The sequence below is a fragment of the Leishmania martiniquensis genome, chromosome 25 (genome assembly GCF_017916325.1).
Source record: "Leishmania martiniquensis isolate LSCM1 chromosome 25, whole genome shotgun sequence".
In the NCBI taxonomy this organism is placed as follows: Eukaryota; Euglenozoa; class Kinetoplastea; order Trypanosomatida; family Trypanosomatidae; genus Leishmania; species Leishmania martiniquensis.
In genome coordinates this window covers 775,648-799,763 of record NC_090160.1, presented here as the reverse complement: position 1 = coordinate 799,763, position 24,116 = coordinate 775,648, and the positions used below count along the sequence as shown (strand labels likewise).

General features: G+C 61.7%; 9 protein-coding genes across 9 annotated transcripts; all 9 read left to right on the top strand.

Annotated features, from left to right (window-relative positions):
• Positions 1-1,549: 1,549 nt before the first annotated feature.
• Positions 1,550-4,717, top strand: LSCM1_05413 (uncharacterized protein; the record flags this gene model as incomplete). Its single annotated transcript, XM_067322877.1, has 1 exon — positions 1,550-4,717. The coding sequence occupies one exon, from the start codon at positions 1,550-1,552 to the stop codon at positions 4,715-4,717; it is 3,168 nt and encodes a 1,055-aa protein (XP_067178242.1).
• Positions 4,718-6,851: 2,134 nt separating this feature from the next.
• LSCM1_05411 (uncharacterized protein) lies at positions 6,852-10,028 on the top strand (the record flags this gene model as incomplete). The annotated part of the gene is made up of 1 exon (XM_067322876.1): positions 6,852-10,028. One exon carries the CDS (start codon positions 6,852-6,854, stop codon positions 10,026-10,028), a length of 3,177 nt encoding a protein of 1,058 aa, XP_067178241.1.
• Positions 10,029-10,906: 878 nt separating this feature from the next.
• LSCM1_05410 (uncharacterized protein) lies at positions 10,907-12,886 on the top strand (the record flags this gene model as incomplete). Its single annotated transcript, XM_067322875.1, has 1 exon — positions 10,907-12,886. One exon carries the CDS (start codon positions 10,907-10,909, stop codon positions 12,884-12,886), a length of 1,980 nt encoding a protein of 659 aa, XP_067178240.1.
• A 606-nt stretch (positions 12,887-13,492) lies between these two features.
• Positions 13,493-14,155, top strand: LSCM1_05409 (uncharacterized protein; the record flags this gene model as incomplete). The annotated part of the gene is made up of 1 exon (XM_067322874.1): positions 13,493-14,155. The coding sequence occupies one exon, from the start codon at positions 13,493-13,495 to the stop codon at positions 14,153-14,155; it is 663 nt and encodes a 220-aa protein (XP_067178239.1).
• An 891-nt stretch (positions 14,156-15,046) lies between these two features.
• On the top strand, positions 15,047-16,309 carry LSCM1_05408 (uncharacterized protein; the record flags this gene model as incomplete). The annotated part of the gene is made up of 1 exon (XM_067322873.1): positions 15,047-16,309. One exon carries the CDS (start codon positions 15,047-15,049, stop codon positions 16,307-16,309), a length of 1,263 nt encoding a protein of 420 aa, XP_067178238.1.
• A 753-nt stretch (positions 16,310-17,062) lies between these two features.
• On the top strand, positions 17,063-18,154 carry LSCM1_05407 (uncharacterized protein; the record flags this gene model as incomplete). Its single annotated transcript, XM_067322872.1, has 1 exon — positions 17,063-18,154. The coding sequence occupies one exon, from the start codon at positions 17,063-17,065 to the stop codon at positions 18,152-18,154; it is 1,092 nt and encodes a 363-aa protein (XP_067178237.1).
• A 459-nt stretch (positions 18,155-18,613) lies between these two features.
• LSCM1_05406 (uncharacterized protein) lies at positions 18,614-19,663 on the top strand (the record flags this gene model as incomplete). Its single annotated transcript, XM_067322871.1, has 1 exon — positions 18,614-19,663. One exon carries the CDS (start codon positions 18,614-18,616, stop codon positions 19,661-19,663), a length of 1,050 nt encoding a protein of 349 aa, XP_067178236.1.
• Positions 19,664-20,252: 589 nt separating this feature from the next.
• Positions 20,253-20,798, top strand: LSCM1_05405 (uncharacterized protein; the record flags this gene model as incomplete). Its single annotated transcript, XM_067322870.1, has 1 exon — positions 20,253-20,798. One exon carries the CDS (start codon positions 20,253-20,255, stop codon positions 20,796-20,798), a length of 546 nt encoding a protein of 181 aa, XP_067178235.1.
• An 801-nt stretch (positions 20,799-21,599) lies between these two features.
• On the top strand, positions 21,600-22,019 carry LSCM1_05404 (uncharacterized protein; the record flags this gene model as incomplete). The annotated part of the gene is made up of 1 exon (XM_067322869.1): positions 21,600-22,019. One exon carries the CDS (start codon positions 21,600-21,602, stop codon positions 22,017-22,019), a length of 420 nt encoding a protein of 139 aa, XP_067178234.1.
• Between the last annotated feature and the right edge of the window lie 2,097 nt (positions 22,020-24,116).

The following is a 24,116-nucleotide window of genomic DNA, read 5'->3' as shown; positions in this document are numbered from 1 at the left end:
CAGACTGAGAAGCGGCACCGACGGTGATGTTGGGGTACCCCTTTGGAGTGTCATTGGGTGCGTGTACTTGTATGGCTGCGAGCGTCGTTGTATAGAGTGCGAAAACGATTTAGAAAGCAACAGATGCGGACGTGCACAGGTCATCGATGGTACCATAGAAAGAGAGACGAGGGGAGAGAGACGTTGGCGCGGACACAAGCCAACGCGTGTGTGCGAACGCACGAGTCCGAGAAGAGCAACCACAGGGGACACCAATGCAAAGCGCCGCAGCACGCCATGATGAGCAGCAGCTGTGTCCACATGTGTCTCGCTCGCTCGTCTTGATGCAGTGCATAGATAGAAGAAAACGTATGAACGGGCTGCAGGGGAGGCGGGGATGGCATTGAAGGAGTGGTGGTCTGTGCAGGTTGCGGTGGACTGCGTGCGACGAGCCTCGGAAGGATATCCCAACATAGAGTCCTCTCACGCGATTCCGCCTGATGTAGCAGGTGGGCGGGGGGAGCCGTTCTACCGAGTGCGTAGCTCATCTCACCCCATGATCGTCGCTCTGGTTGCTACTTGTGCACCACTGTCGTGGTTGTCACCCCACCACCACCACCCCCTTACCGCTCTCTACTCCACACCCTCACGCATTACTTTCACCACGCCCAGCCGTGTCGTGGTCTCTTCTGCACAAACACATATATTTGTATGTCTTTCCCTCTCCCTCTATCTGCCTGTATGCGTGCGTGTGTGTCTGTCTGTGTGTGTGTGTGCAACCCACTTTGGAGTGCAGCGAACGAAACTAATGAAGAGGAGGGGGAGGGGGTTGTGCGCGCCATCGCTTCGACCTTGCACATCCCTCTCTCCCTCTCCCTCTCTCTTTCGCCCTCACTCTCGTGGCGCAGCTTTGATAGGCTCCATCACGGACATCTTCCGTGCGCTGCCCCCCCCCCCAAAAAAAACGCCTCCGCTTTCCCTTGGGCGTGCCGTTCGCGACCACGGATAGACAATCCACGTCGATGTAGCTGTGCCTCACCCCCCCCACCCCACCCCCCGCCTCTATCGATGATTCCTTCGGCATTCTCTGCTCTGTGGTGACACTCCGCTACCCACACATCACACCACGCACACGTGTGCGCGCGGGCCCCAACACGCACATTCTGTATGTTACTCGGTGATTTTACATTGCTGCCGGGATGTGCCACCTGTCTTAATCCTGGCGGAGGGGCAGGGCTCGTGCCGCAAAGGCTCCCGTTCGTTGTAGACGTAAGCGCACACACTCAACAAAAAAGCACGCATACCTTTACGTGAAGAGGAGAGGGGCGGTGTGCTGACTGCCGCGGCACCCTTCTTTCCCGTCTCCGATTCCTCTCTCTCTGTCTCTTTCTCTCGCTGTGAGTGCGTCCATGTGTGTGCGTGCGTGTGCGCGTATGTATCTGTATCACGCCCCACCCACCCCCTAACCCACACCCCCTCATTGCTCACATTTTGTCCGTGCCTTTGGCTGCTTGTGGCGTCCTGTGCCCAACGCCCCCCTCTTCCGATCTTCTCGGGCCCTCCGCTCACGATGTATTCTCACGGATCCTCCTGTGGTGTCAGTGCCGATTATGAGAGCCACCGAGGCGCCTCGATATCTCGGACAGATCAGCATGACGAAAGTTTCACTGAAGTCAGTCCACGCTCGGCCTCTGCACATCGCGAGGCGCCACAACATCTGCAGGGGCGCTTTCACGTCGCCACAGCGGCCTCGTCGCCAACGGGGCACCTCGACGACGCCGACCTCTACTCCAGCGGTGCCGCCAGCACGCGCGATAACTTTAGGGTGGTGGTGCGCGTTCGCCCACCGCTGCAGCGCGAGCTGCATGGCTATCGGCCCTTCGTCGATGTGATTCAGATAGCACCGCAGCACGCCAGCACCATCACCCTCTGCGATGCTCTGGACACCGAGGACGGTCGGGGGGCAGTGTACTCGCGGCAAAGCTACACGTTCGACCGCGTGTATGCGGCAGACACAACGCAGGAGGACGTGTACGAATCAAGCGCGCGGCCAGCAGTGTTCTCGGTGCTAGAGGGTTACAACGCTACGCTCATGGCGTACGGGCAGACCGGCACAGGCAAGACATACACGATGGAGGGCTTCACCAATGAGGAGGAGCGCGGCATCATTCCTCGCGCCGTCGAAGACGTCTTTGCACACATACAGGAAAAGCGTCGCACCAGCAGAGATACGAAGTTCCTCGTTCGAGCCTCCTACATGCAGATCTACAACGAGGTCATCTCAGACCTGCTGGAGCCGCCGACCGCGGCGTTTGGTGGCGGCAACGCTGCCAGTGGTGGTGCAAGCCGTTGCAGCAGCTTAGTCGTGCACCACACACCTCAGCGTGGCGTTTACGTAGATGGGTTGTCGGAGTGGATCGTACGCACCCCAGAGGATGTGTACGGGCTCATCGCCAAGGGCACGGCGCTGCGGGCAACAAGTGCCACCAAGCTGAGCGAGCTGTCCTCCCGCTCCCACGCCATCTTCACGATTGTCGTGGAGGCGATGGAGGGCGACCAGGCGAACCCGCTCTCCTACCGCTTCGGAAAGCTCAATATCGTAGACTTGGCCGGTAGTGAAAAGATTCGGCTTGCCGGTGTCACGGGGCAGCGGTTGGAGGAGACCAAGAGCATTAACAAGTCGCTGCACGAGCTTGGCAACGTCATCGCTGCCTTAGCCGCAAAGTCCAGCGTACATGGCCGTCGGGCGCAGCGGCACATTCCATTCCGCAACTCCGCTCTCACGAGCGTGCTGCGGGATTCACTCGGCGGCAACTGCAAGACGACCCTCATCGCTTGCATTTCACCAGCGCTGGAGTCGTACACGGAGTCGCTCTCTACGCTTATGTTCGCCAATCGCGCCAAGAATATTAAGAACCACGCCGTGGTGAACGAGGGCATGAGCCAGGCGACGCTGCTCCGGTCGTATGAGCAGGAACTGCGACGACTGCGGCAGCAACTGCAGGAGCGCACAGAGGCGAGCGACAATGGTGGTAGTCGGCTCATGGACTCCGCCCAAACGCACTTGCTGCTCTCCGAGTTGGAAGAAGACCGACGGCGCGCGGAAGAAGACCGGCAGGCCGCGCTTGTTGCGCTTCAGGAGTCGTCAGCGGCGCATCAGGAAGAGTTGCGCGTACGGCAGGAGCTGGAGGGTCGGATATGCCAGCTAGAGGCCATCATGCGCGAGGGCGGCATGGAGGGCAACCCGCGCACAAGCCAGGAATACGCGGAGCGGCTTCTTGAGCTGGACCGGGAGCGGCAAGCCGTAGAGGAGGACAAAGAGCAGGTGGAGCGCTACAAGCACCTGCTGCTGAAGCAGCGCGACATCATGCTGAGTCTCACCACCCGACTGAACGACCGCGACGAAACAATCTTACTGCTCCAAGAAGAGGTTGACGCGTACGATCAGCACGTGCAGAAACTGGAGGCGGAGCTGGAGCTGGTAGCATGGCAAGGCGACGCAGGCCAGCAGGCCACATCGCCGCCATTGCCCTCTACGATGAGGATGGTGGTGAACCCGCAACTCATCGGCAGCGCTAGTGAGGCGCAAGCGGCAGAGTATATCTATCAGCGACGGGTGCAGCCGCCGTCGTCAGAGGACGATGCGTCGCCCAGATACCGGTCCTTCCTACAGCCGAACTGCGCTGTTACGGCGGAGCAGCTCGCCGTGGAGCTGGTCATGCTCCAAGGCCGCAAAGACACCGCCACAGTGCCTTCTTCTTGCAAGGGCGGGGGTGAAGCAAGCGAAGACGGCCTCTTCAGCGACGCGGAGCTCACTCGAATCCTGCAGCAACGCGCCGACTCTATCGTACACGCGCACTACAGCGCGCAAGTCGCGCAGCTGCGCTCCACCGTAGCGGCACTAACGCTTCAGCTGCGCAACAGCGAAGACAGGGCACATATCGCCGACAAGGAGGCACGCCTGCTGGCGCGTCAGCTGAGCGCTGGAGACGGCGCTGCCGTGTTTGAGCTGCAGCGAGAACTGCGAGCAGAGTGGGACTCGCGCCGAAAATCCTACATGAGCGCACTGGACGGGGTGCGCGACGCTGCTCTTGCTGATGCGAAGGAGCGGGAGCGGCTTGGGCGCGAGGTCGACCGGGTCCGAGTAGAGGTGCAGCACCTGCTAGAGACGGCGTCCTTGGCGGCTAGCGCGCCGTCTGACACAAGCCGGCGGTCTGCCGTCAGTCGTGTATGGCAACGTCTCCAGGAAGTGGAAGAGAAGGTGCGTCTTCAGGGGGTGCTGGCACAGCTGCCAGCCCTCTCCCCTGGCGCTGACTTGACGCACTCAGGCCCTCGCCATTCCGTGGACTCAGTGGATTTGGAGCGCAAGCTGCGCGATGCACAGGCACGGGAGAAGGCGCCGCAGACGCGAGTAGAGCAGCAGCACTGCATCACACAACTGGAGCGGGAGATGTCGGGCCGCGCGAGCCACCGCGAGCCATCGAAAGCGCCCGACGCAAACGCAGCTGAGATGGAGACGCTTCGGAAGAAGCTCGCGGTGCACGAGAAGGACCGGCGGGCTCTCCGCACCATCCTGGAGCAGCGGATGAAGGGCAAGATTGATCGCATCTGTGAACTGCTGCTGACCAACACCGACACCGTCAACGGCAAAGGCGGAGCTGATAGGCTGAGCAGTGAGGCGCTCAGCCTACAGGGGCTCATTCACGCTTCAATCAAGGCGATAGATGCAGAGGTTTAGCGCGTGCAGTCCCTCTTCCTATCTGCACGCGCGTCTTTCTGAAGCGATGCAGTGGGGGCGAACGTTGAAGGGGCTCCTGTGTTGTTGAATCCATCGAATTGTGTGGCTGTGTAGGGAGGAGAGGGAGGAGGTGGGTTACTTCACTCCGCCCTTCAGTCTCTATGCCCTCTCCGTCTTCACGATAGCGCATTGCCGCTGCACGACTCAAGAGAGTGATGCCGACAAAAAAAGCAAGTACACGTGTCAGTGAGAGATGCTGAGGTGCAGCGATGCCGCAAGACCATGCGAGGATCAGAATGAGTCGCCGCCTCCTCTCTCCGTGTCTCACGGCTCTTTGGTGGTGGTAGTGGTGAGCGTCCCTCTCTTCTCCGGTACTGTCGCAGCTACCTTTTGTGCTGTCCCTCCCCTCCCCTCCCCTCTCTCCTCACTTCACTGGTCACCCTAAGCTCCCCTCACCGCACCTCTCCTCGCGCTTTCCACCCCCTCCCCTCTCCCCCTTAATCACGGCGTTCGGCCACCGAAGAAAAAGCGTAGCACGACTCACGCACACACGCGGCTGACGTACTGCACGAGGACGAAGGAGGGCACCGTAGCCGCCCTCAGGGCACCTATGCAGGCGTCACCCTATATCTACACGTACCGCATCTTCGTGAGCGGCCGCGTGCAGGGCGTCTTCTACCGCAAGTACACGGCGCTAAAGGCAGCAGAGCTGGGCGTGACGGGCTTCGTGCGCAACTTGCCGGACGGTCGGGTAGAAATCTTAGCGGAGGGGACCAAAGACCAAGTAGAAGCGTTGCAGGCGTGGTGCCACACCGGGTCGCCAAAGGCGGAGGTGACCGCCGTGGACGTGGAGGATTGCACACAGGCTGCCCCACAGAGCGGTGGCGCAGATGTGATGGCAACGCCGCCGATGAACCGCACGATGAGCGGCTTCGTGGTGAGCCGCTAGTGAGGGATTAAAAGAGAGAGGGGAAGGGAGAGGGCTGGCACAGAAACGAAATCGGCCGCGCTGTTTCGCGCCGTGGCCACTCACTACTTGCCCCCATGCCTGCCTGCACGCAGAGATGTTCTGCCGCCGTGTGCGTGTGCGCGCGTGCGTTGGCCAGAATACTGAGGTTACTGTAGGACCACTTTGCAGGAGCAAGGGGGAAGGGAGGGTTACCGCCCCAGCCAAGCCCATAGGGGGGGGCATCCCCCTCCCTCCTGAACTCGTCACTCGGCATGTCCTGGCGCGATGGCCCTTCGCCTTCCCCCTCTCTCCTTTTTCTTTTTCCATGCTGGACACACAAGAAAGCGGAGATGCATGTTGCCCAATCCCGGGGCGTCCCTGACAGAGAGCCCCTGACTTCCGGTGAGGGTGAGCGCCCACGCCGTTGGTGGAGTGCACAGGCGCACCAACAGCTTTGCCTCACACATCACCGCCTTCTCTCTCCTCCCCCTTTTCGCATGGGTTGTCGTGACGGAACAGGGAGCTTGGCGCTCACTCACTCAAGCACTCAGGCACACCGGCACCCGTCGAGCTGCACGTGTGTGTGCCTGGATTTGCGTATCCTCTCTCCCTCATGTGTGCTCTTTTTTTTTGCGTTGCTGCGTTCTAGGTACACGAGCAGGTGTGCCTCTCTCCATCTTCTCCCCTCTAACCCCCTCACCCGCCATCGCGTCCACCCACCCCAGGCACACACGCACGCAGCGTTTTAGGAGAGGACTCGTCATAGAGCACAGAGCAAGCACCTCCGTTAGTGTGTGTGTGCGCGCGCATGTGTGGAAGTACAGCGCACGGCATTCTCCCTTTAGAAGCACATTAGATTGACTCTTCCACTCCACTTGCTTGCGATTAGACAGACACAGACAGCGCACCGCACCGTAACCACAGAGGCCAGCGCCATTCAGGAATAAGTGTACAACTCATTTCCTCTACATCACTGAAGTGTAGTGGCGCCCAAAGCCTCCATAGCACAGAGCTGCGTTTGCTCGAGTGGGTATCTCGCTCTCTCTGTGCGTGTGCGTGTCGACGCCCCCCACCCCCCCACCCACCCACTCATCACACACACGCGCACACGCACAGGGCCCCCCTCTCAGTTTTCCTTTTGCTCTCCCGTGCAGCAGCTAAAAAAAGAGGGACGCCAGTGCGGTCATGTCGGCGTCCAGCATCAAGGTAGCGGTGCGCTGCCGCCCACTCTTTGGGCAGGAGCGCCCAGCCGGCGGCCTCGACATTCAAGGGCGCCGCATTCTGCTCGACTCGAAGACGTACGACCCGGACTTCACCTTTCCTCCGACATCCACGCAGGAGGACATTTTTCAGGCATGCCGGCCGATCCTGCAATGCGTCAAGGAGGGCATGAACGGGACGATAATGGTCTACGGCCAGACTGGCACCGGTAAAACGTACACCATGCTTGGCGGCGAAGGCGGCGGCGAGGGGCACGGCCTGGTGCACAAGGTCGTGGCGAATATGCTGGAGCATGTGCAGCACAAGACCTCGGACGGTGCGCAGTGCGCGCTGACGTTGTCGATGATCGAGATCTACAACGAGCGCCTCACGGACATGCTTAGTCCGAATGGGGAGGAGGAGGTGACACTCATCTCCGGCTTCCCACGATTCACCCACAAGGTAACCCTGTGCAGAGTGAACGACGCCATTGAGACGATCCAGCGTGGCCTGGCATGGCGCCACACGGCGGCAACGCTGATGAACGAGCGCAGCAGTCGCTCGCACGTCGTCTTCATCTTCGACATGGAGGAGTACAACTCCTTCACAGAGCAGACCGAAGTGGCGCACCTCTTCATGATCGACTTGGCCGGGTCGGAAAGTTTGAAGAAGTCACAGGCCTCCGGCGTCGCGGCTGGCGAGGCCGGCAAAATCAACAAGTCACTGTTGGCTCTAAAAAGTGTTTTCCTCGCGCTCTCCAACACAAATGAAGCGACGCGGCCCAGCCACGTGCCCTACCGCGACTCGAAGCTGACAGAACTTTTGCAGGACTCGATCGGCGGCACCGCGCGGACGCTCATGATTGCGTGCATTTCCTCCGTTGGCCGTGACATCGAGGAGACCAAGTCGACGCTGCTCTACGCTGTCAAGGCTCGCAGCATCCGCAATGCCGCGAACACAGAGAGGGAAAAGTTGCTCGTTCGGCTACGCTCGATAGAGGTGGAGAACCAGAAGCTGCGCAACCGCCTGCAGGAGCGGGTGGCCGAGCGGGGCGGGTACTACATAACAAAGGAGGAGCACGAGCAGACGCAGGAAATGGCCGAGTCCTACGGTCATCTCAAGGAAACGGTGGAGCAGCTCATGCAGGACCGTCAGAGTAGCGACGCGCGGCAGCATATATGGGAGTCGCAGGTGAAAGTTCTGCGCGCGTTGTTGACAGACAAGGAGGCGGAGCTGCAGAACTTCAAAGAGGTGTACCATGAAGCGCTGAAGCGCTTTGAGTACCAGGCAACTGCCCTCCAGCGGATGGTGCGCGGCGGGGTCGCGGATGCGAAAGACGCAGTGAAGAGGTCCTTTTCGGACAACTACGCACGTCTGCACGCGTGGCGCACGGAACTCCTCAACGCGCTGGAGGATCCCGTGCCCACCGCTCTGCCGTCGCCACTGCCTCTTTCTCCGGCCGGCTGCCCGTCAAGCGACGCCGCCGCCGCAGCGCTGACGGAGAGCGAGGCGGAGGTGCACCCTCAGAAATCAGGCATCAGCGCCTCCCGGTGTGCACAAGACGCCTTTGCGGCAACGACACCTGAGCGGCGCAGCTTTACACCGCCTCCCTCGCAGTCCACAGGTAGCCGCGGCATCGCAGGGGCGGTTCCCAATGGATCCCCCTCGCGGACAGCCGTAGCAGCCGCTGCGCTCTCCCACCCTGGTCGACCCATGACTGCTGCCGCTCCCTTTTCTGCGCGCGGCAGCACTGCGTCGTCTCTGCAGCGCGGTAGCGTCACCTCTGGTGGACCCTCGGCATCAGTGAGCCCGACACGTCGCCCCGCTCGTCCTCGGCACGGTGGCGGTGGCGCCACAGCGAGCAGCGGCCCTCGCCGCTGCCTCACAGGCAACAGCAGTACCATTGGTACTCTTCGAGGCAGCGGCGCTCCTCCGCTGTCGTCTCCGCCCATTGGCGCCTGCCCCCCTCCGCCGCTGGCACCGCCGCCTTCATCTGGTGTTACGGACGCTCCGGCGCAGGACGGCAGCGAGGACTGCTGCGGCTCGACAACGGCCATGAATGTGTCGGACGTGCCAGCGCCCCTCCTCATGATTCGGGCGACAAGCACCTCCATGGCGCCGCCAGCGTGGTCCGCTGTGATGGAGCAGTATGACGCCCAGTGCCTCCACACTGTGCACCGGTTGAACGAGGCGGTGGCGGCAATGCTCAACGAATGCCTGCAGTCCTTTGCAGAGTACAAGGAGCACGTGGAACGGGCCGAGCTCAGTCGGCGACGTGGCATCGAAGAAGTATGTCGGCGGCTGCGCAGCGAGCTTAATACCAACCTGAATCAGCTGCAGCGGTTGGAGGCGGTCGGTGAGCGCGATGTGCGGGAGGCGCGTGAAAGCTTCAGTGATCAGCTCCGGCTGAGAGCCAAAATGCCCTCCTTGGCGGATGCGGCGCCGTTCCAGTTGGCGGTGCGTGACGCATGTGCGGACGTCGTACGACACGCGGCCCATGTTTTTCCGCACCCGGGCACCCCTGCTGAAGCTGAGGCAGCGCTGGACGTCATGGTGCGTAAGATGCAGCGCTGCAGTGCGGCGTTCGCTCTTCGGGCTTTGGACCCGCTGTCGTCGAGCGCCGTGGGCGTCCATGCCCCCTCGGTGGCGGCGTGCCGCACCACCACATCTTCCTCCTCCGCGGCCAGCTCGCCTATTTTAGGAACCGCAATGAGTGTGTGGGGCTGCGCTGGTGGTAGCAGCAGCCCACAGGTGGCGGGGCCCGTGCCCATTCCACCGCTGGAGGCCCCTCTCCCGTGCGAGTCCCCAGCAGCGGCGGCGCCTCTCTGCTCTCAGGCGGGCTCACCTTCCGAGGAAGAGCTGGAGTGTGGCTCTCTTGGTGGCCATTTCTTGCAGGGGGGGCGCGGGACAATGCCCGTGTCGTCGCCGTCGCAGCAGCAGCAGCAGAGCACGCGGGCGTCATCGCTGCATGGCAGCCCAGCGCTGGCCGCAATACCGTTAAACGGCAACCGCGGAGGCGACACCCGTCGTGGTGGCGGTGCTAGCAACAGATCGGGACCTTCTAAGCGATCACGTAGCGCTGCTGCTTCTTCGACGTCTTCCGGTGGAGGCCTGCCGCCCTCCTCTCGGCGCGCGATGGCAGCGCGACGATCTGGACGCTGAGGCGCCCTGCTACACGTCTGCGCACTGACGAAGGCAGTGCTTGATCTGCTGAGACTGGCGCATCGAAGGCGTCGTTGCCACACCGCCTGCCCCTTATATATATATATAGATGTGTGTGTGTGTGTGTAAGCGTGTATGTGCCCTCGCCTGCACGCGTTCGATGTGTGCCTCTGGGCGTGTGCGCACGTGTCCACCGCGCACACGCATACGCATTTTGATAGTAACTCCATCTGAAAATGGAATCGAAGCCCTCACGCAGCAGCCAGCGCTACGGTGAGAAGCCTTCGCGGGGGAAGGAGTGAGTAGGAGGAGGAGACGCAGCGCCGTCGCGCATGAGGCTCTGCAGTGCATCGCTGTACGTGTACAGATCAACGCAGTCTTGGGCGCGTGAGTGGGAGGAGGGGGCATCGAGGCAGCCGTGTAGCACAGACTTCGTGGTGCGCCGAGCCAGCGCGGCATCGCTCTCCGCGCCCCTTTCTCTCGGCAGCGATTCCTCGTCCTCAAGTGGGTTTCCGTCTGCCACGTCGGCCGCATGTCGGTGACTGACGTCGGCCCCGCTTCTTTCTGTGTGCCCCGCCCCGCCCCCTCTCCCTCTCGCTGTCACCCTCTCTGGCGCCCTGCCTCTCCTACGACACACTCTTTCTTCACTCCTCGGCTGGGCCACCACCAAATCGACAACAACATTCCCCTGTCCCTTCCTATGCAACGTGTACACATCCGCGCGTCTGCCTGCACGAGCGCGTTGCGGTCGACAACCCGTCGACGGCAGTGCAGTTAGCCACCCCACCCCGGCTACCCTTAGGGAGGGGCTGTCAAGACGTGAGCTTATATGCACGTTGTGCGTGCGCGCGAGTCATCTGCGGTAGGAAGCGGGCCAAATGAATCTTCAGCCGTTTCGAGTGGTGCGCCCACTCTCCCGCATCCTGCACCGCACTATGCTTCAGGTCTTGCGTGAGAACCAGCAGACCTTGCCTGTCGCCATGACCGACACGCTCATCACCTACTCCCTCTATGAGCAGGTGCCGCACGCAGAGCTGCTGGAGGCCCTTCTGACTGGAATGGCGAAGGCTCAGCACGGCGATGTCGCTCTGTCGAGCGACCAGCTTTTCGTGCCATTGAAAGGAGTGCGGCGCGCACTCAGTGGCGTGCAGCAGTTTCCCTTCACCACGGCTGCGCTGGCGACGTTGAAGCGCGAAGCGGAGGTGAAGATCGTGCGAGATACCACGCGGCTCTCCACCGAAGACCTCTCCTCCACCGATGTAGGGCTGCTATGGGGATTGGCCACACAGTGCTCCCACTGGGACTGCGTCGAAGAGCTGCTGCAGCACTTCCCGCTGTCGAGTACGCTCGACCTGCAGAGCGCGAAGGAGTACCGCGACTTACTGATGAATGTATGCACCCTCCAGTTCGGGTCACAGTCCAATCCGCGCCGCAGTGACGGCGAAGGCGACGGCGCCGCGGCGCCCGCGCAGAGGGGCAGCGCGGCCCCTAGTCTACGCCATGCTGAAGGGCTTATTGAGCGCGTTCTTGGCGCCGAGAGGGTGTGGCAGCGGTGTCGCGAGGCGCTTGTGGCCAGCTCGCTGCCGCTTATTGTGGGCGGCGGTTCAATGGTCGATTCAACTGCGTTGGAAGAGCGCGACATTCACGCCTTCGCGTGCGTCATGTACAGTGCGACTCTTGAGCTGCAATGTAACGTGCCGGCTGACTCGACCCTTGCCTTTCCCTTCTCCGAGGCGGAGTGGATGCAGTACGTCGGCGGTGTGGCCGGCAGCAGCAGTATTCAGTGTGCGCAGCCAATCACTATCGGAGGGCTGTCACTTCCTGTCTGGTACCGGCGAGTGGTGGCCCTGCATCAGCGCTCCGTTCCGGAGGTCGTGCGCACCTCTTTCGCCGCTGCCGTGGTGAATGACTTGCTGCGTCTCTACCGGCGCATCGACACGGAGTCCTTAGAATTCTTCTTCAGGTATTTCCTTCCTATGGTGGCCGATGCGGCGCCGCACATGGACTGCAGGAATGCCTTGCGCAGTTATCACAACGGCGTAATGGCAGCACTCTTTGGGCCATTGAGTTCAGCCTCTGCTGCCACCAGCGAAACTGGAGACCTCGCTGCGGCGACTGGGCAACGCGGAAAGTGGACCACTACCGTGACTAGGGCGTTGGCGAAACCAGCGTCTGCCACTAAGCCTGCTTCCTCTGCACTCTCCTCAGATATGGCGATGCGAGTGATGCTGGCAGAGGTTTGCGTCCAGGAAAAAGGGAAGCCGCTGCCGGAAGGCCACGTGCCGGCAATGCAATGCATGCTGCGCACCGTTCTGCAGCATCTGCGTCACCACCTGCAAAGTGCATCGCGGTCCTGTTTGGTGCCGCCATGTACAACCACCGCCGCCGCATTGCCGGAATCGTTGTGGAGTGCGTGGAGCTCCCACCGCACCTCGGTGTTGGCAACTGTACTCAGTGAGCTTCAGGAGCGCATGTCGGGCAGTGCGGGGCAGGGATCATCAGCGACAGCCCTCGCGAGCCTCGTCGGGGAGGGCCTTCAGCTGCTCCGCCCGCTACTGTCGATGGAGGTGATCGACGAACGCGGAACGGCGCGAATGGTGACCAGCCTCTTGTCCAGTGCCCGAGGTGCTGCGCTCGAGATTGGCGGTGCCCCGTACGAGGCAGAGCTGCAGTCCTTCGCGCTGCAGCACGTGCACGAGGGCTTTGGGCGCGCTGACGTGGCGAGCATCGTGAAAAACATTGAGGCACACTGCTGCAGAAACGGCGGTGCCGCCGGTCGAGGCGACACGAAAGCACAGAGCGTCTTGGAGGGGCTTAAGGCGGCAGAGCTGTCACTACCGTTGCGGTCGTGGTCATAGGCGGTGGAGCAGCACACTCTGCGACGGGCTTTTTTTTACCTGTGTATGTGTGTGCATGTGCGCGCCTTTTAGTGCCCTGTGCGTGCTCTCTGGCGGCAAATGTGCGGTGGCACACGAGCACCGAGAGAGGCACACAGGCGAGACGGAGACAGAGAGCGAGCGCGAGAAATAATCACAAGGGCAGAGGCATGCACATGCGCTTCACACCTTCCGGGAAGCGGCGTCAACTTTGCGGGGACACAGTGAACCCCAGAGGAAAAGATCACTGCCGACGGCCCGCACCGTAAGGATTCACTCGCCTGAGAAGGGCACGCTCGCGCCCCGCGAACGAGCGGTTTGGATGCCGAGCAGCCTCTTCCTCCCTTCCCTTCCCCCCACCCCACACTCACACGCACATACATACATGGCGCCTTAAAACGGGGCATTGAGTGCCTCAACTTACTCTGCGCTTTCTTCATTCACCCTGTCTGTCTGTCTCTCGTCTACTGCCCGACACTGCAGCTCTCCTCTCATCCTTCACATCCACTGTCGCACTCTCGCCTACTCTGAGCACGTTCTCCCAGCACACACGCACACACACACACTCGAAGCCCTTTAGGTGTTGCCATGGCCGCTCGACTGCTCGAGCCAACGCACCCCAGTGTGGCTGGCCTGGCGCCTAACGCGCTCATTATATCAGGTTTTCCCTGGTATACGAGTGAGCTGGCGGTGCACCGCTACCTCACGGACGTGTACCCGGATGCGGAGCCGGTGACCACGCGGCTCTACACGAACCCTACGAACGGCGCAAGTAGAGGGCACTGCTTTGTAGAGTACAACCTTCCACCCTCCTCGGCGGCAGCAAGCACCTTCAGCAGCGCCGAACTGAAGGCCACAACCGGCGGCTCAGCCGTGCAGGGATGCAGCGGCGGCGATGGTGTGGTCGACTCTATTTTGCCGCCTGTTCTCTGCGAGGTGAAGCGGCGCGTTGAGGAGCAGCCGTACGAGTGCATCTACTTGAAGGTGCACGCCTACGTCTTGACATCGCAGCGCTGGAGCCGCGCCGGCCGACTCCCCGAGTTGCCTACTGACCCCCCGGCCGCTCACTGGCGGGGCAGGACCGGCATCGTGGTCGGCTACGGCGATGAAGGCTTCTCTGTGCGTGCCGGGCGGGAACTGGGCCTACCGAACACGGTGACGCCCGACGGGCAGGTTCAGCTGGGGCGGCTGCGCAAGCGTCTGCGCACAGCATCCGCACGGCGAACAGCGGGTTACCCCTCTGCGGAGTAGAGCCAGCAGTGCTCTACCGCGTTTGCGGCCGCCGTCGACCTGCGCATACGCACGCACCGACCCCGTTGGAGATGACTGCTGCTTCTGCTGCTGCGAGTGCGGGCCCCCCTCACACACCTGCATCTGTGCCTATAGCCCGCTGGTAAGCCCGCGGTCACTTTGCGTGCCTGAGTGCGTGCTGCGGTGCAGACGCCTCCGCCAATCTGTTCATCCCGCAGAGGCCGAGGCACGCGAAACTGCACCATGCACAGGACACATAACGGCGAACGCAGCAATGTACTCGTGCCTGTGTCACCCGTTTGGGGCAGGAAGAGAGGAAGGGGAGGAGGAGGGGGGCGGAGCGACGACCTTCGCGACTTGCTAGCCGCGCGCGCCTTTCACACCGTGTCGTGCCCAGTCGAAGCAAAGAAGATGCGCGTGGAGCTCTGCCCTTTGCCCATCCCTGCCTCCTCCCCGCATTTCTGATTACACCTCTTCGACTCAGCCGAGGAATAGCTCGCACTCCTCTCTGTCTCTCTCTCTTTCCATCTCCCCCTCTCTCGCTGGCCATCCCTCACCTCCACGCCACTGCCTCCTCACCTCAACTCGCCGGCACATCCGCCTGCCTTTCCACAGGTTGCTAAGAAGGAGTAGAGAGGGGCACTTCGGCTCCCCTTCCCCCCCGGGACGTACATAACTTCACGCGCGTCGATTCGCTGAGGGAAAACGCGCCATCGCGTGCTGAGTGGGCCGCGGAGGGCAGCGGTCTCTGCCCCCCCTCCTCTTTCCCCATCGCCATCCTGAATGCCATCGGCATCATCTTCGGTGCCGCAGAGGCCTGCGGTGGTGGCCAGACGCCCTGACAAGCCGGGCAGCGGTGGTCGCTACGAAAGGCGAAGTCCTCCGCAGCCTATGGACTCCTCCGCCAAGGCCACGTTGCCTGGCACGGCGGGACGCCGATGCCCCGCAAGCGCCTCGCAGGACGGCATCACCGGTGCGGCCGCCCACAGTGAAAAGCGCAGCGCCGCAAAGACGAAAGTCGTCGATGACGCCCATGCCCCAATCGTGGTTGTGGGCCCCGAGCGGGACTCGGCACCTTTCCGCCTTTGCTGCGAGGCCCTGGCAGAGGGGTGCGTGCAGACGTACATGCACCTCTTCGAGCTAGCGCACCGCAGCCCTGTCTGCGTTGACGCGCTGTCGCGAAAGTTCTTCAGCGTCCCGGACGACCGCCTGGCGTGGGTGCAGCAGCAGCTGTCCGCCGTGGAAGTCCTTCGCCGTCAGAGCGAGTTCGAGCAGGTGCTTGTCCACTGCCAGAAACTTGCCGACTACTTCGATGGCGAAGGCGACTACGCCGAGGCTGCGTGGTACCATGAAACAGCGCTGCAGTACATGAAGGAGTCGCTTGATCGCACCCTAGAGCAGAGCGCCCGTGAAGCGTACGCCGCGTTTCAAGAGCGGCACGGGCACTTGGAGGAGGCAGCTGGGCTCTACGAATCCATGCACCGCCTCGCCGTCGCCCTCGGTGATGAAAGGGTACTTCAGGTAGCGAACTACTCCCTCTTGCGGATTCACCAAGCCCTCGGCGACGCCGTGAAGCTCAGCAACCCCACCAAGGCGGCGTGGCACTACGCGAAGGCTGCCGAGGCCGCGGAGCGCAGCAAGAACGGCCTTGGCGAGGGCACTGCCTACTCGGCGCTCGGTGATGTGAGTGAGGCGCGTGGGGACCTGCCGCTAGCCCTCAAGTACCAGCGCAGCTACCGCACCGTGGCGCATGAGAACGATCTGAAGCCACAGGAGTGCCACGCGACGCTGCGCGTGGCCGACCTGGAAGAGCGGCTGGGGCTCAAGCTGGAGGCATCGACTACTCTGCAAGAGGCGCTGCAGCTGGCGAAAGAACTTGGGGCGCCACGTCAGCTGTGCATCGCCACCATGCAGCTAGGCGAGGCGTACCGTCTCCGTGAACAGGAGTACCAGGCGCTGCAGTGCTTCGAAGAAAGCTTCGCCGCGGCGATGGAGGCTGGAGATCAGGAGCTCATCGACACGGTCCGCATTGCCATGGGCTTCGCGCGCGGCGACTACCACCTCACCCACGCCTATGGCGGAGAGGGCTACCTGCGCCTCGTCTGCACCGACATTCGTGCGCAGCTGGCGTGGATGAGCGGCGGCACGCTGTGAGGGGGCTCGCTTGCAGAAGGAGGGCAGAAGCGAGCCGAGGACGCCAGCGATGGCACTGCTGGTTCAATCTGTCTTGCCTCTCTCTCTGATTTCCGTCACCCCCCTTCTCGAGGTGCTAAGGCGCTCCGCTAGGCACATGTGTGCGTGTGTGGATATCGCTCTTTGGCTGTAGGTCGGCTGGGCTGCCTGGTGTGTCTGTGTCTGTGTGACGGCTCTCCCTGATGTATAAGCAGTCATGTACAGTACGTCTGCCTATCTGTGTCTGTGTGTATGTGTGGAGCTTCACTCGAAGTCTCAGCGATCAACGCTGTACCCAGCCCATCGGAAGGCATAGGAGTCAACTACGCGGCACCCCCTCCCCCATCACCAATCGCTCTCGGCGGCATTCGGTGTGCGCTGGCTTCCTGCTACGGCCGTTGTAGCTTTGACAGCTTCTGAGATCTGAAGTGTACTCCCCCACACACACACACACGCGCATGGCGGGCGTCAGATGTTTGCGCAAGCGTGTGCGTACGTGCGCACTCATGAGCGCGGCGACGTGCGCCATCTGCGCGCGCCTCTCACGTTTCCACCGACTCCCCGCACCCTTTTCTTTCCCTTTCCTGGAGATTTCCCCTCGAGCGGTACAGTAGAAGGGCGGCCATCACGTCCACTAGCGCTTACATTGAGAAGAGGCGTGTGGCAGCCACAGAGACGCCGTGCGCTCTGTCTGCAACTTTCGTACTCGATTTAGCCGGCTATCCGAGGCCAACCATGGCGGCGACGGCAAGCAACAGGGCACAGGCAGTTAAAGCCCTCAAGCTGCAGCGGGAGCGCAGCGCCACGTACCAGCAATGGATGTCGCTCTTCTACCGCGCCCTCATCGACGACATCACCGTCACAGAGCTGCAACGCAGCATCCAGGGTATTATCCTGCCCGAGTTTCAACGCATCAGCTCGCAGCTGCAGGCGTTGCGAAAGTCACTAATGGAGGCGGCAGTCGAGGCGGAGCACCCGCGGAGTGGCCGCTGTTCGCCCCCATCAGCCAGTGCCGCGCCAACGGGTCTGGCAGTGAACCAGCAGCAGACGACCTCGGCGCCGCCGTCCTCTTGCTGCGCCAAGGCGACGGCGCTGGCCATGTGGATAACTCGCTTGCAGGACCTGGAAAGGGAGCACTACACTGTGGCGGTGGGCTTAGCGAATCACATGGTCGAGCACTGCACACCAAACGTGCGCGCCGAGTCGGAGCGTCCGCTCTCGGCCGTCGCTGCGTCAGGGGCAGCGGACAAGCAAAATGCCGAGACCGACACACAGAAGCGCTCAGGCGAGTCGGCAGGCATCAAGTCCATCTTCAAGCCCGACAGCAGCGACGACGACGAGCTGTACGAGCGGGTGGAGAGACAACCAAAGGCCATCGCGCACGGCCCTCCGGACCCATCTACCCCTACCGCGGCGGTGCCTGCACCGGCTCCTGTTGCGCCAACACTACGCGTGCACGATGTGGAGCGCTGCGCCCTTCCGCGACTCATTCCCCAGCGCTACCACACATATTTATACTTTGTAACGTGCCGCGGAGCCGCGGACGACCTCGACGGCTCCTCCGACCACTCGGCGAACGACAGCGATGGCGCCGACAGCGAGCGGAGGAAAACGTATGCAGGGACAGATTTGGTCGCATTGCCCGCCAAAGGCGCACGCAGCGACGGCGCTCCAACCATCGCTCGTTATGCGCCGTCTGCCGTCGCGTGCCGGTGTGCGAAGTGGTCAAGTGCCGTGGCGACTATCCTCCGCCAGCAGATGTCGCTTCGTACCGCCATCGAGGACTTGTGCGAAGAGCTGCAGGGCGAGATCAGTGATGATGGGTAAGCGCGGACCTGTATGGGCAAGGGTGGGTGAGGTGAGGTGGGCGGTGCAACTGCCGCCCACCCCACCCTTTTTTTTGCTTGCACATCATCAGCGCTCCTGCGGTCAAAGAAGCCTCATAAGCTCACCTGCGTGCATGCGAGAGTGAAAAGAAAGTTTGGTGCCGTCTCCGCTAATCACCACCAACCATATCGTGGTTCGAGCCTCTTGCCGGCCCCGCGCGTTACGCAGCACCGGCAGGAGTGAATATGCCGGATGCCTCCGCCAGGCTGCGAGACGCATTTGTATCCCGCATGCGCTCACCCACGCACGCACGTCTCTGCGAACCCCCCTTTCTTCACCCCCATCCCATCGCCCACAACATCGTCGCCTCACCCGCTGCGCACGTCTGTCCCCCTCTCGCAGAGAAGCCGAAAGGGTCGTCCTCACCTCCGACCTCCACGCAGCAACGAGTGTACCAACATGCAGAAAGACGTGGATGCATTCTACGCCGAGAATATGCCGGCCGAGGTCCAGGCACGGCTGTCGGCCCACAAAGACACCCTCCTCGCATTCCTTGAGGGCGTCGCGCGGTCTCACCCAGGCTGCCCCGGCATCGCTTACATCACGAGCGGCGGCACGACCGTGCCTCTCGAGGTGAACGCTGTCCGCTTCATCACGAACTTCAGCAGTGGCGGGCGCGGTGCGCTCCTTGTCGAAGCGCTGGCGGAGCGTGGGTGGGCCTGTGTACTGTTGCATCACCGCACCTCTCTTATGCCCTTTCGACGCACATTCGAAACACTGAGCACCGAGCAGATCTTCGACGTTCTATCACCGCCGTCCACTTCCAGCGACGCCGTCCTCGGCCCGGACTCGGCAGCGGGTGCGAAGTCTACGCCGACGACAGTGCAGATGGCTGAGGTGCAGCGCGCAGCGGGGCTATACCGCCGCGCGAAAGGTCTCCTCCACTGCATTGCCTTCGACACGGTCGTTGAGTATATCTTTCTCCTTGAGACGGTCTCGCGCGCGCTGTGCAGTGCGGCTGTGCCGTCGCTGCTGCAGCAGCGTCCATGCATCTTCTTCGCGGCGGCCGCCGTGTCGGACTACTTCGTGCCGCTCGCGAAAATGTCGAAGGAAAAGATCAGCGGAGGGGACGGGCTGACGCTGCAGCTATCGAACGTGCCAAAGGTACTTTTGCTGCTCCAGGAAGAATGGCTTCGCCGCGCGACGCCAGGCGCAACTCAGCCGTTCGTCGTCACGTTCAAGCTGGAAACGTCTGAGGAGGCCATGAAGCGCAAGGCAATTAGCAACCTCCGCAAGTACTGTTGCGACGCCGTCGTCGCGAACATGCTGCAGAGCTACAAGGAGTGGGTCTTGATCTACACGAAGAGCGGCGACGACAGTGCGCCGCTGCTCTTGCGGCGTGAGGAGACGAAGAGCATTGAGGACGCCCTGTGTGACGCACTGATTCCCCTCTGCCAGCCGTGGGGCGGTGACGCACCTGCGATATCGGCTCGCTTTTCATCGCCGTAGCCGCGTTTCATCGAGCGGTCTCTCTCTCGCCGCATGTCTACGTGCCGTGCGTGTGTGCCCCGCTGTTGTCGCCGGGAAGTTGTGTCTTCGCCTCCTCCCCCCTCCCTCTCTTGGGTCCTCACAACTCGTGTCTCTTTTTCGCGGCGCGTTGTAGCGCCCACGCGCTTCTGCGGAAGTATGGGTAGGCGGTGTTGCGCGAGGGGGGTCTCTGACATCGCGCATCTCGGTGTGCATCGCCGCGCAGACCGACAGAAACACACGTATACCCACAGCTGGCATATGTGTGTATGTGCGTGTGAAAGGGGGCGGCCATATATATATGTGTGTGCACATTTCCTGTCTCTCCTCGGCCTCTCCCTCAGGCCGGGGCCGCTGCGCCCCCATCCCCACCCCATCCCATCTTGTGCGTGCGCGATTGGGCGAGCACACGTGCAGACCTCTCATGCAGCGTATTTGCTCGTCACAAGCTTCTTTTCACTCTTCACCGTCTCCTCGCCCCTCCCTCTCTCTCTCGCTTCCTGTCGCGCTCTATGGCTTGTGCGCAACCGCAGGCAGGAGAACAAGTCTCATTGCTCCGCAGCAGGCCACCATGTCCTGCGTCACTACATCGGATTACCCCGCGGTGGAGCTTCAGCCGGCCATGCGCCAGCGCACCATCACCTTTTCCTTCCCCGACCCCATCTCGCTACCCTCTTCAGGAGCCGCGGTGGCAGAGGAGGTGGCAGACGACGGCGCTGATGGGAGCATCCGTGCGGTGCTGCACGTGTCTATTCGCTGCTTCGTCGATTACTTGCTTATCTTCGTAACGGAAGAGCAGACGTGCGCTCCCGGTGTCCTTATCCGCTACGACGCGCCAGCTGTGGGTCCTGGCGCCTTCATGTACAATGGTGATACGCCCTCGCTCGAATTTGCCGTCTTGCTCGGCCTTCGCGACCATCCACTGACGAACCTGCTCGCCAGCACTATAGCGCACCGCATGCGTCGCTACGGCGAAGCACGATCGCTGCTGATGGGGCTCAGCGTTGTGCAGACAGCGAAGAAGCTGAGCAGCATCCGCGCGCGAAGGCTCTTCCTCGATTACGTGGCATCGAACCTGCTCGAGCTGGCGAGAAAGGAGGAGTCGACGTCGAAGTAAAGTGAGTGGTGATGCAGAGGCGTGTCTCGCTCTGTACTGCAAAGCTGCGCGCCTTCGGCTACACGCGCTTCTCACTCTCGCTCTCGCTCGCTCTCTAAGAGGTACAAACCGAAAGATACACACGTTGTGAAAGGGGAAGAGGTGACGGTGTGGATGTGTGAGGGGCGCATGTCGTCAGCCTGCGCCCTCTCCATCACAACGAAGGCAAAGTGTCGAGTCCTCGAGTGCGGTGGGACTTTGTGTGCGCGCGTGCACGTGCGCCGCCAGGAAAGAGGAGGGCGGCGCTGAGAGTGCTCACCGTTAATGCCTTAAAGTACAGGCGTGGAATGATGTGACATCGAGCGTCAGCTTACCGCCCAGCCTTTCCCACCTTAGCGCACGCACTTGTCAGCTCTCCACTTCCGTAGCTTCGTCGTCTCTCTCCGCATCGCACGCAATATATCGCTACCGCAGCAGTAACGCTGGACCTTCCCAAAATACACACACACACATACATATATATATATATGTATACACCTATGCAAAGGCGAGCGTATAAGTACTTTAGCATCCGCCCCCCTTTACCACCTCTCTCATCCGCGTCGCCTTTTCATTCCTCTGCTGAATCGCCTTGACGGCGCCGATCTACTCGCACGCAGGCCGCCACAGCGGCCGCAAAGCCAACTGCTCTTCCCACGCGACGGTACATTCACCAGCTCTAGTCTTTGCACGCCTCTGCGTCAGCCTTCGCTGCGAGCGACGGAGGTTGATATCGGCCTCTGCCACAGAGTACCCGCCTCCCCAGCCGCTCATCTCGCGACCATGTCTGGCCTTCGTCAGCTCATTGTCTCGGCGTTCTGCCTGGTGATGGGATTCCTCTTCTTGATTTTGGGCTGCACCGTTGTGACGAGACGGAACGCGTGGCCCTTGATGAGCCTTGTGCTCTACTGCTTCACCCCTGTTCCCTTCTTTTTGTGTGGCCGCGGCGCCGGCAGGGGTGACTTCGACGATGACGATGACGAGCCGCTCGATGTCTTCAGCACAGTGGGCCTCTTCATTGGCGGCATGCTGCTCATATCAGGCCCCGGGCTAGCGCTGGTGCTCTATCACACGTCTGTAATCAGCGGCTCGGCGCTCTTTCTCACGCTCCTCAGCGGAGCGTGCTTCGCTGCTGCGGCTGTGGCGCTCACCGTCAACCCTGGCAGCGATGCAGAGGATGTGGACGACGGCTACAATTTTTGAAATAGCCGCACAGGAACCCCTCGGAATGCGTGCCTTTGTGGGCCTGTAGGTACACTCGTGCACAAACGTCCTCCCTCTTCCCTCGCTGCTGACCCCCCCTCTTTGACACACGTGCGCACTGCAGTTGGGAGCGCGGTACGTGCTTGCGTGCTCGACTCTCTTCTCGTGGTATCGAAGGAAGTTGTTGCCATCCCTTTTTCCCTCTCTATGCGTCGGCCCTCCTGCCTGGGCTGGTCGAGTCCTCTCGTGGTACGGAAGGGTTGGAAGTGCGCGCATGGAGAGAGACGCACACTGCGATGTCGCATTTTTTCGGTTGGGCCCTCGTTGTCTACTGTTACTTTCCGCGTGTGAGTGCGTGGGCGCAGGTGTCTCTATGTCGCGACGGGGAGGGGAAGGCGTGGAGTTGGGTCTAAGGGCGCGAGGTGTGGGGAGGGGGGGCTGGTGCTGTGGCGAAGTAGCGACGCATGCGCAGGCAGATGGACCCTGTGGGGCCTCGACGTGCCCCCCTCCCTCTCTCTCTTTACTTCCTCTTTCCTCTCTTTGCTGTTGTTGCTTCACCATGACGCGTTGCTCTCTGTGTCTGTGTGTGTGTGTCTTTGCCTTCCCCCACTCCTCTCATCGCCTCACCCGTCGCTCCGTCTTGTCGGTATCACTTTGAACCGAAAGCGCAGGGCTCCCTCCCTGTCGAGCCTGTCTTGACTGGAAAAGAGGGGAGGACAACGTCCACAAGACGCCCCCGTGCCCCGATCTGCACCGCAGAGGTCCCGTGCTGGGGCGCATCATCTGTGCAGAGCATTCGCATTGTTGACACCCGATGGCACTGCCTCTCTTTCTAGCGCCCTGCCCTTGCCAACACCTGTACCTCCTTCCCGAAGCTCACCCACCCCTGCTTAGCGTAGCCGCCCCCTCTCTGATTCCACGCTTCGGCTGAACACACACACACATACACACATATATATATACGACTTTCTAGAGGATCAACTCGATGGACGCTGGCATGCCGGCGGCGACTGCCTCATCCCTCGTGCTCGTGGATATGGGGACGCTTGCAGGGATGTTGGCGGCGTCAACATGCGCAGACACTGCGCGTAGCGGCTTCGCTCGCTGCTCAGCAACCCTACACGCTACTCAACGGCACAGCAACGCTGTCGGCAGCGGCGCTCCTCTCGGATTACCGCGCAGCGGCACTCCCGACAACGCCAGCAGGGGCAAGGACGCGGATAGAGGCGTTGGGTGACCATGTCAAGGCATCCACCCGCACACCCCCGTCTCCACCGCTGTCGTTTGACGTGAGGCCGGTGCAGGTAGATGAGGAGGACGACATATTCGGCTGGGTGACGTCGCACCCCAGCGAGCCGCTGCCTCAAACGTCAGAGCCAGCGCAGTGTGCCAATTCACCTCTGCGCGCCTCGACTGAAACGGCCGCGGCTTCCGCAGACGAAGTGCGAAGCGACGAATGTGCTTCGGACTCCTTCTGCCGCATCGCGCGCGACCTAGCGTATTCGGTGGAGTGCCGATGCCGACATGTGGCAACCGTTGAAGACGTTCATCAGCAGCTGATCACGCTGCAGCGCTACGCGGAGGGTCTCTTGAAGCTGCCGGAGAGCGGCGACGGCAGCATGGCGGACAGCCTCGGTGCGCGACTGTGGCAGCGTGCACGGACGGCCGTGGGTTGCAACGGCGCACCAGCGCTAGAGGTGGGTACATCTATCGAGACGATCGGCGTGGCGGTTCTTGCTCGCTTCATCGTACAGCGCTACAAAGCCCTACAGCAGCATTGGTTGGTGGTGCGGCAGGCGTACAAGGCGCGGGTGGCGCAGCTCAACCAACGAATGGTTCTTGCGGCCCTTCACCTAGACGAGACGGAGGCCATGTGCAAGTCCGCGTAGCATCAGCCCCATGAGTGGTGAACGCAACAGGGCACGCTGGCACCGCGCAAACGAGCACCATAACCACCCCTTTCCTCTGCCTCTCCTTGCTGCTGCTTCTGCTTCTGCGGCGCCACTACGGAGCCTCTCTTTCTCTCTCTCAACCAAAGCCCTGCATGTGTTTATGTGCGTGTAGGTGTGTGCTGACCGGCAGAGTGTACGCTGAGGC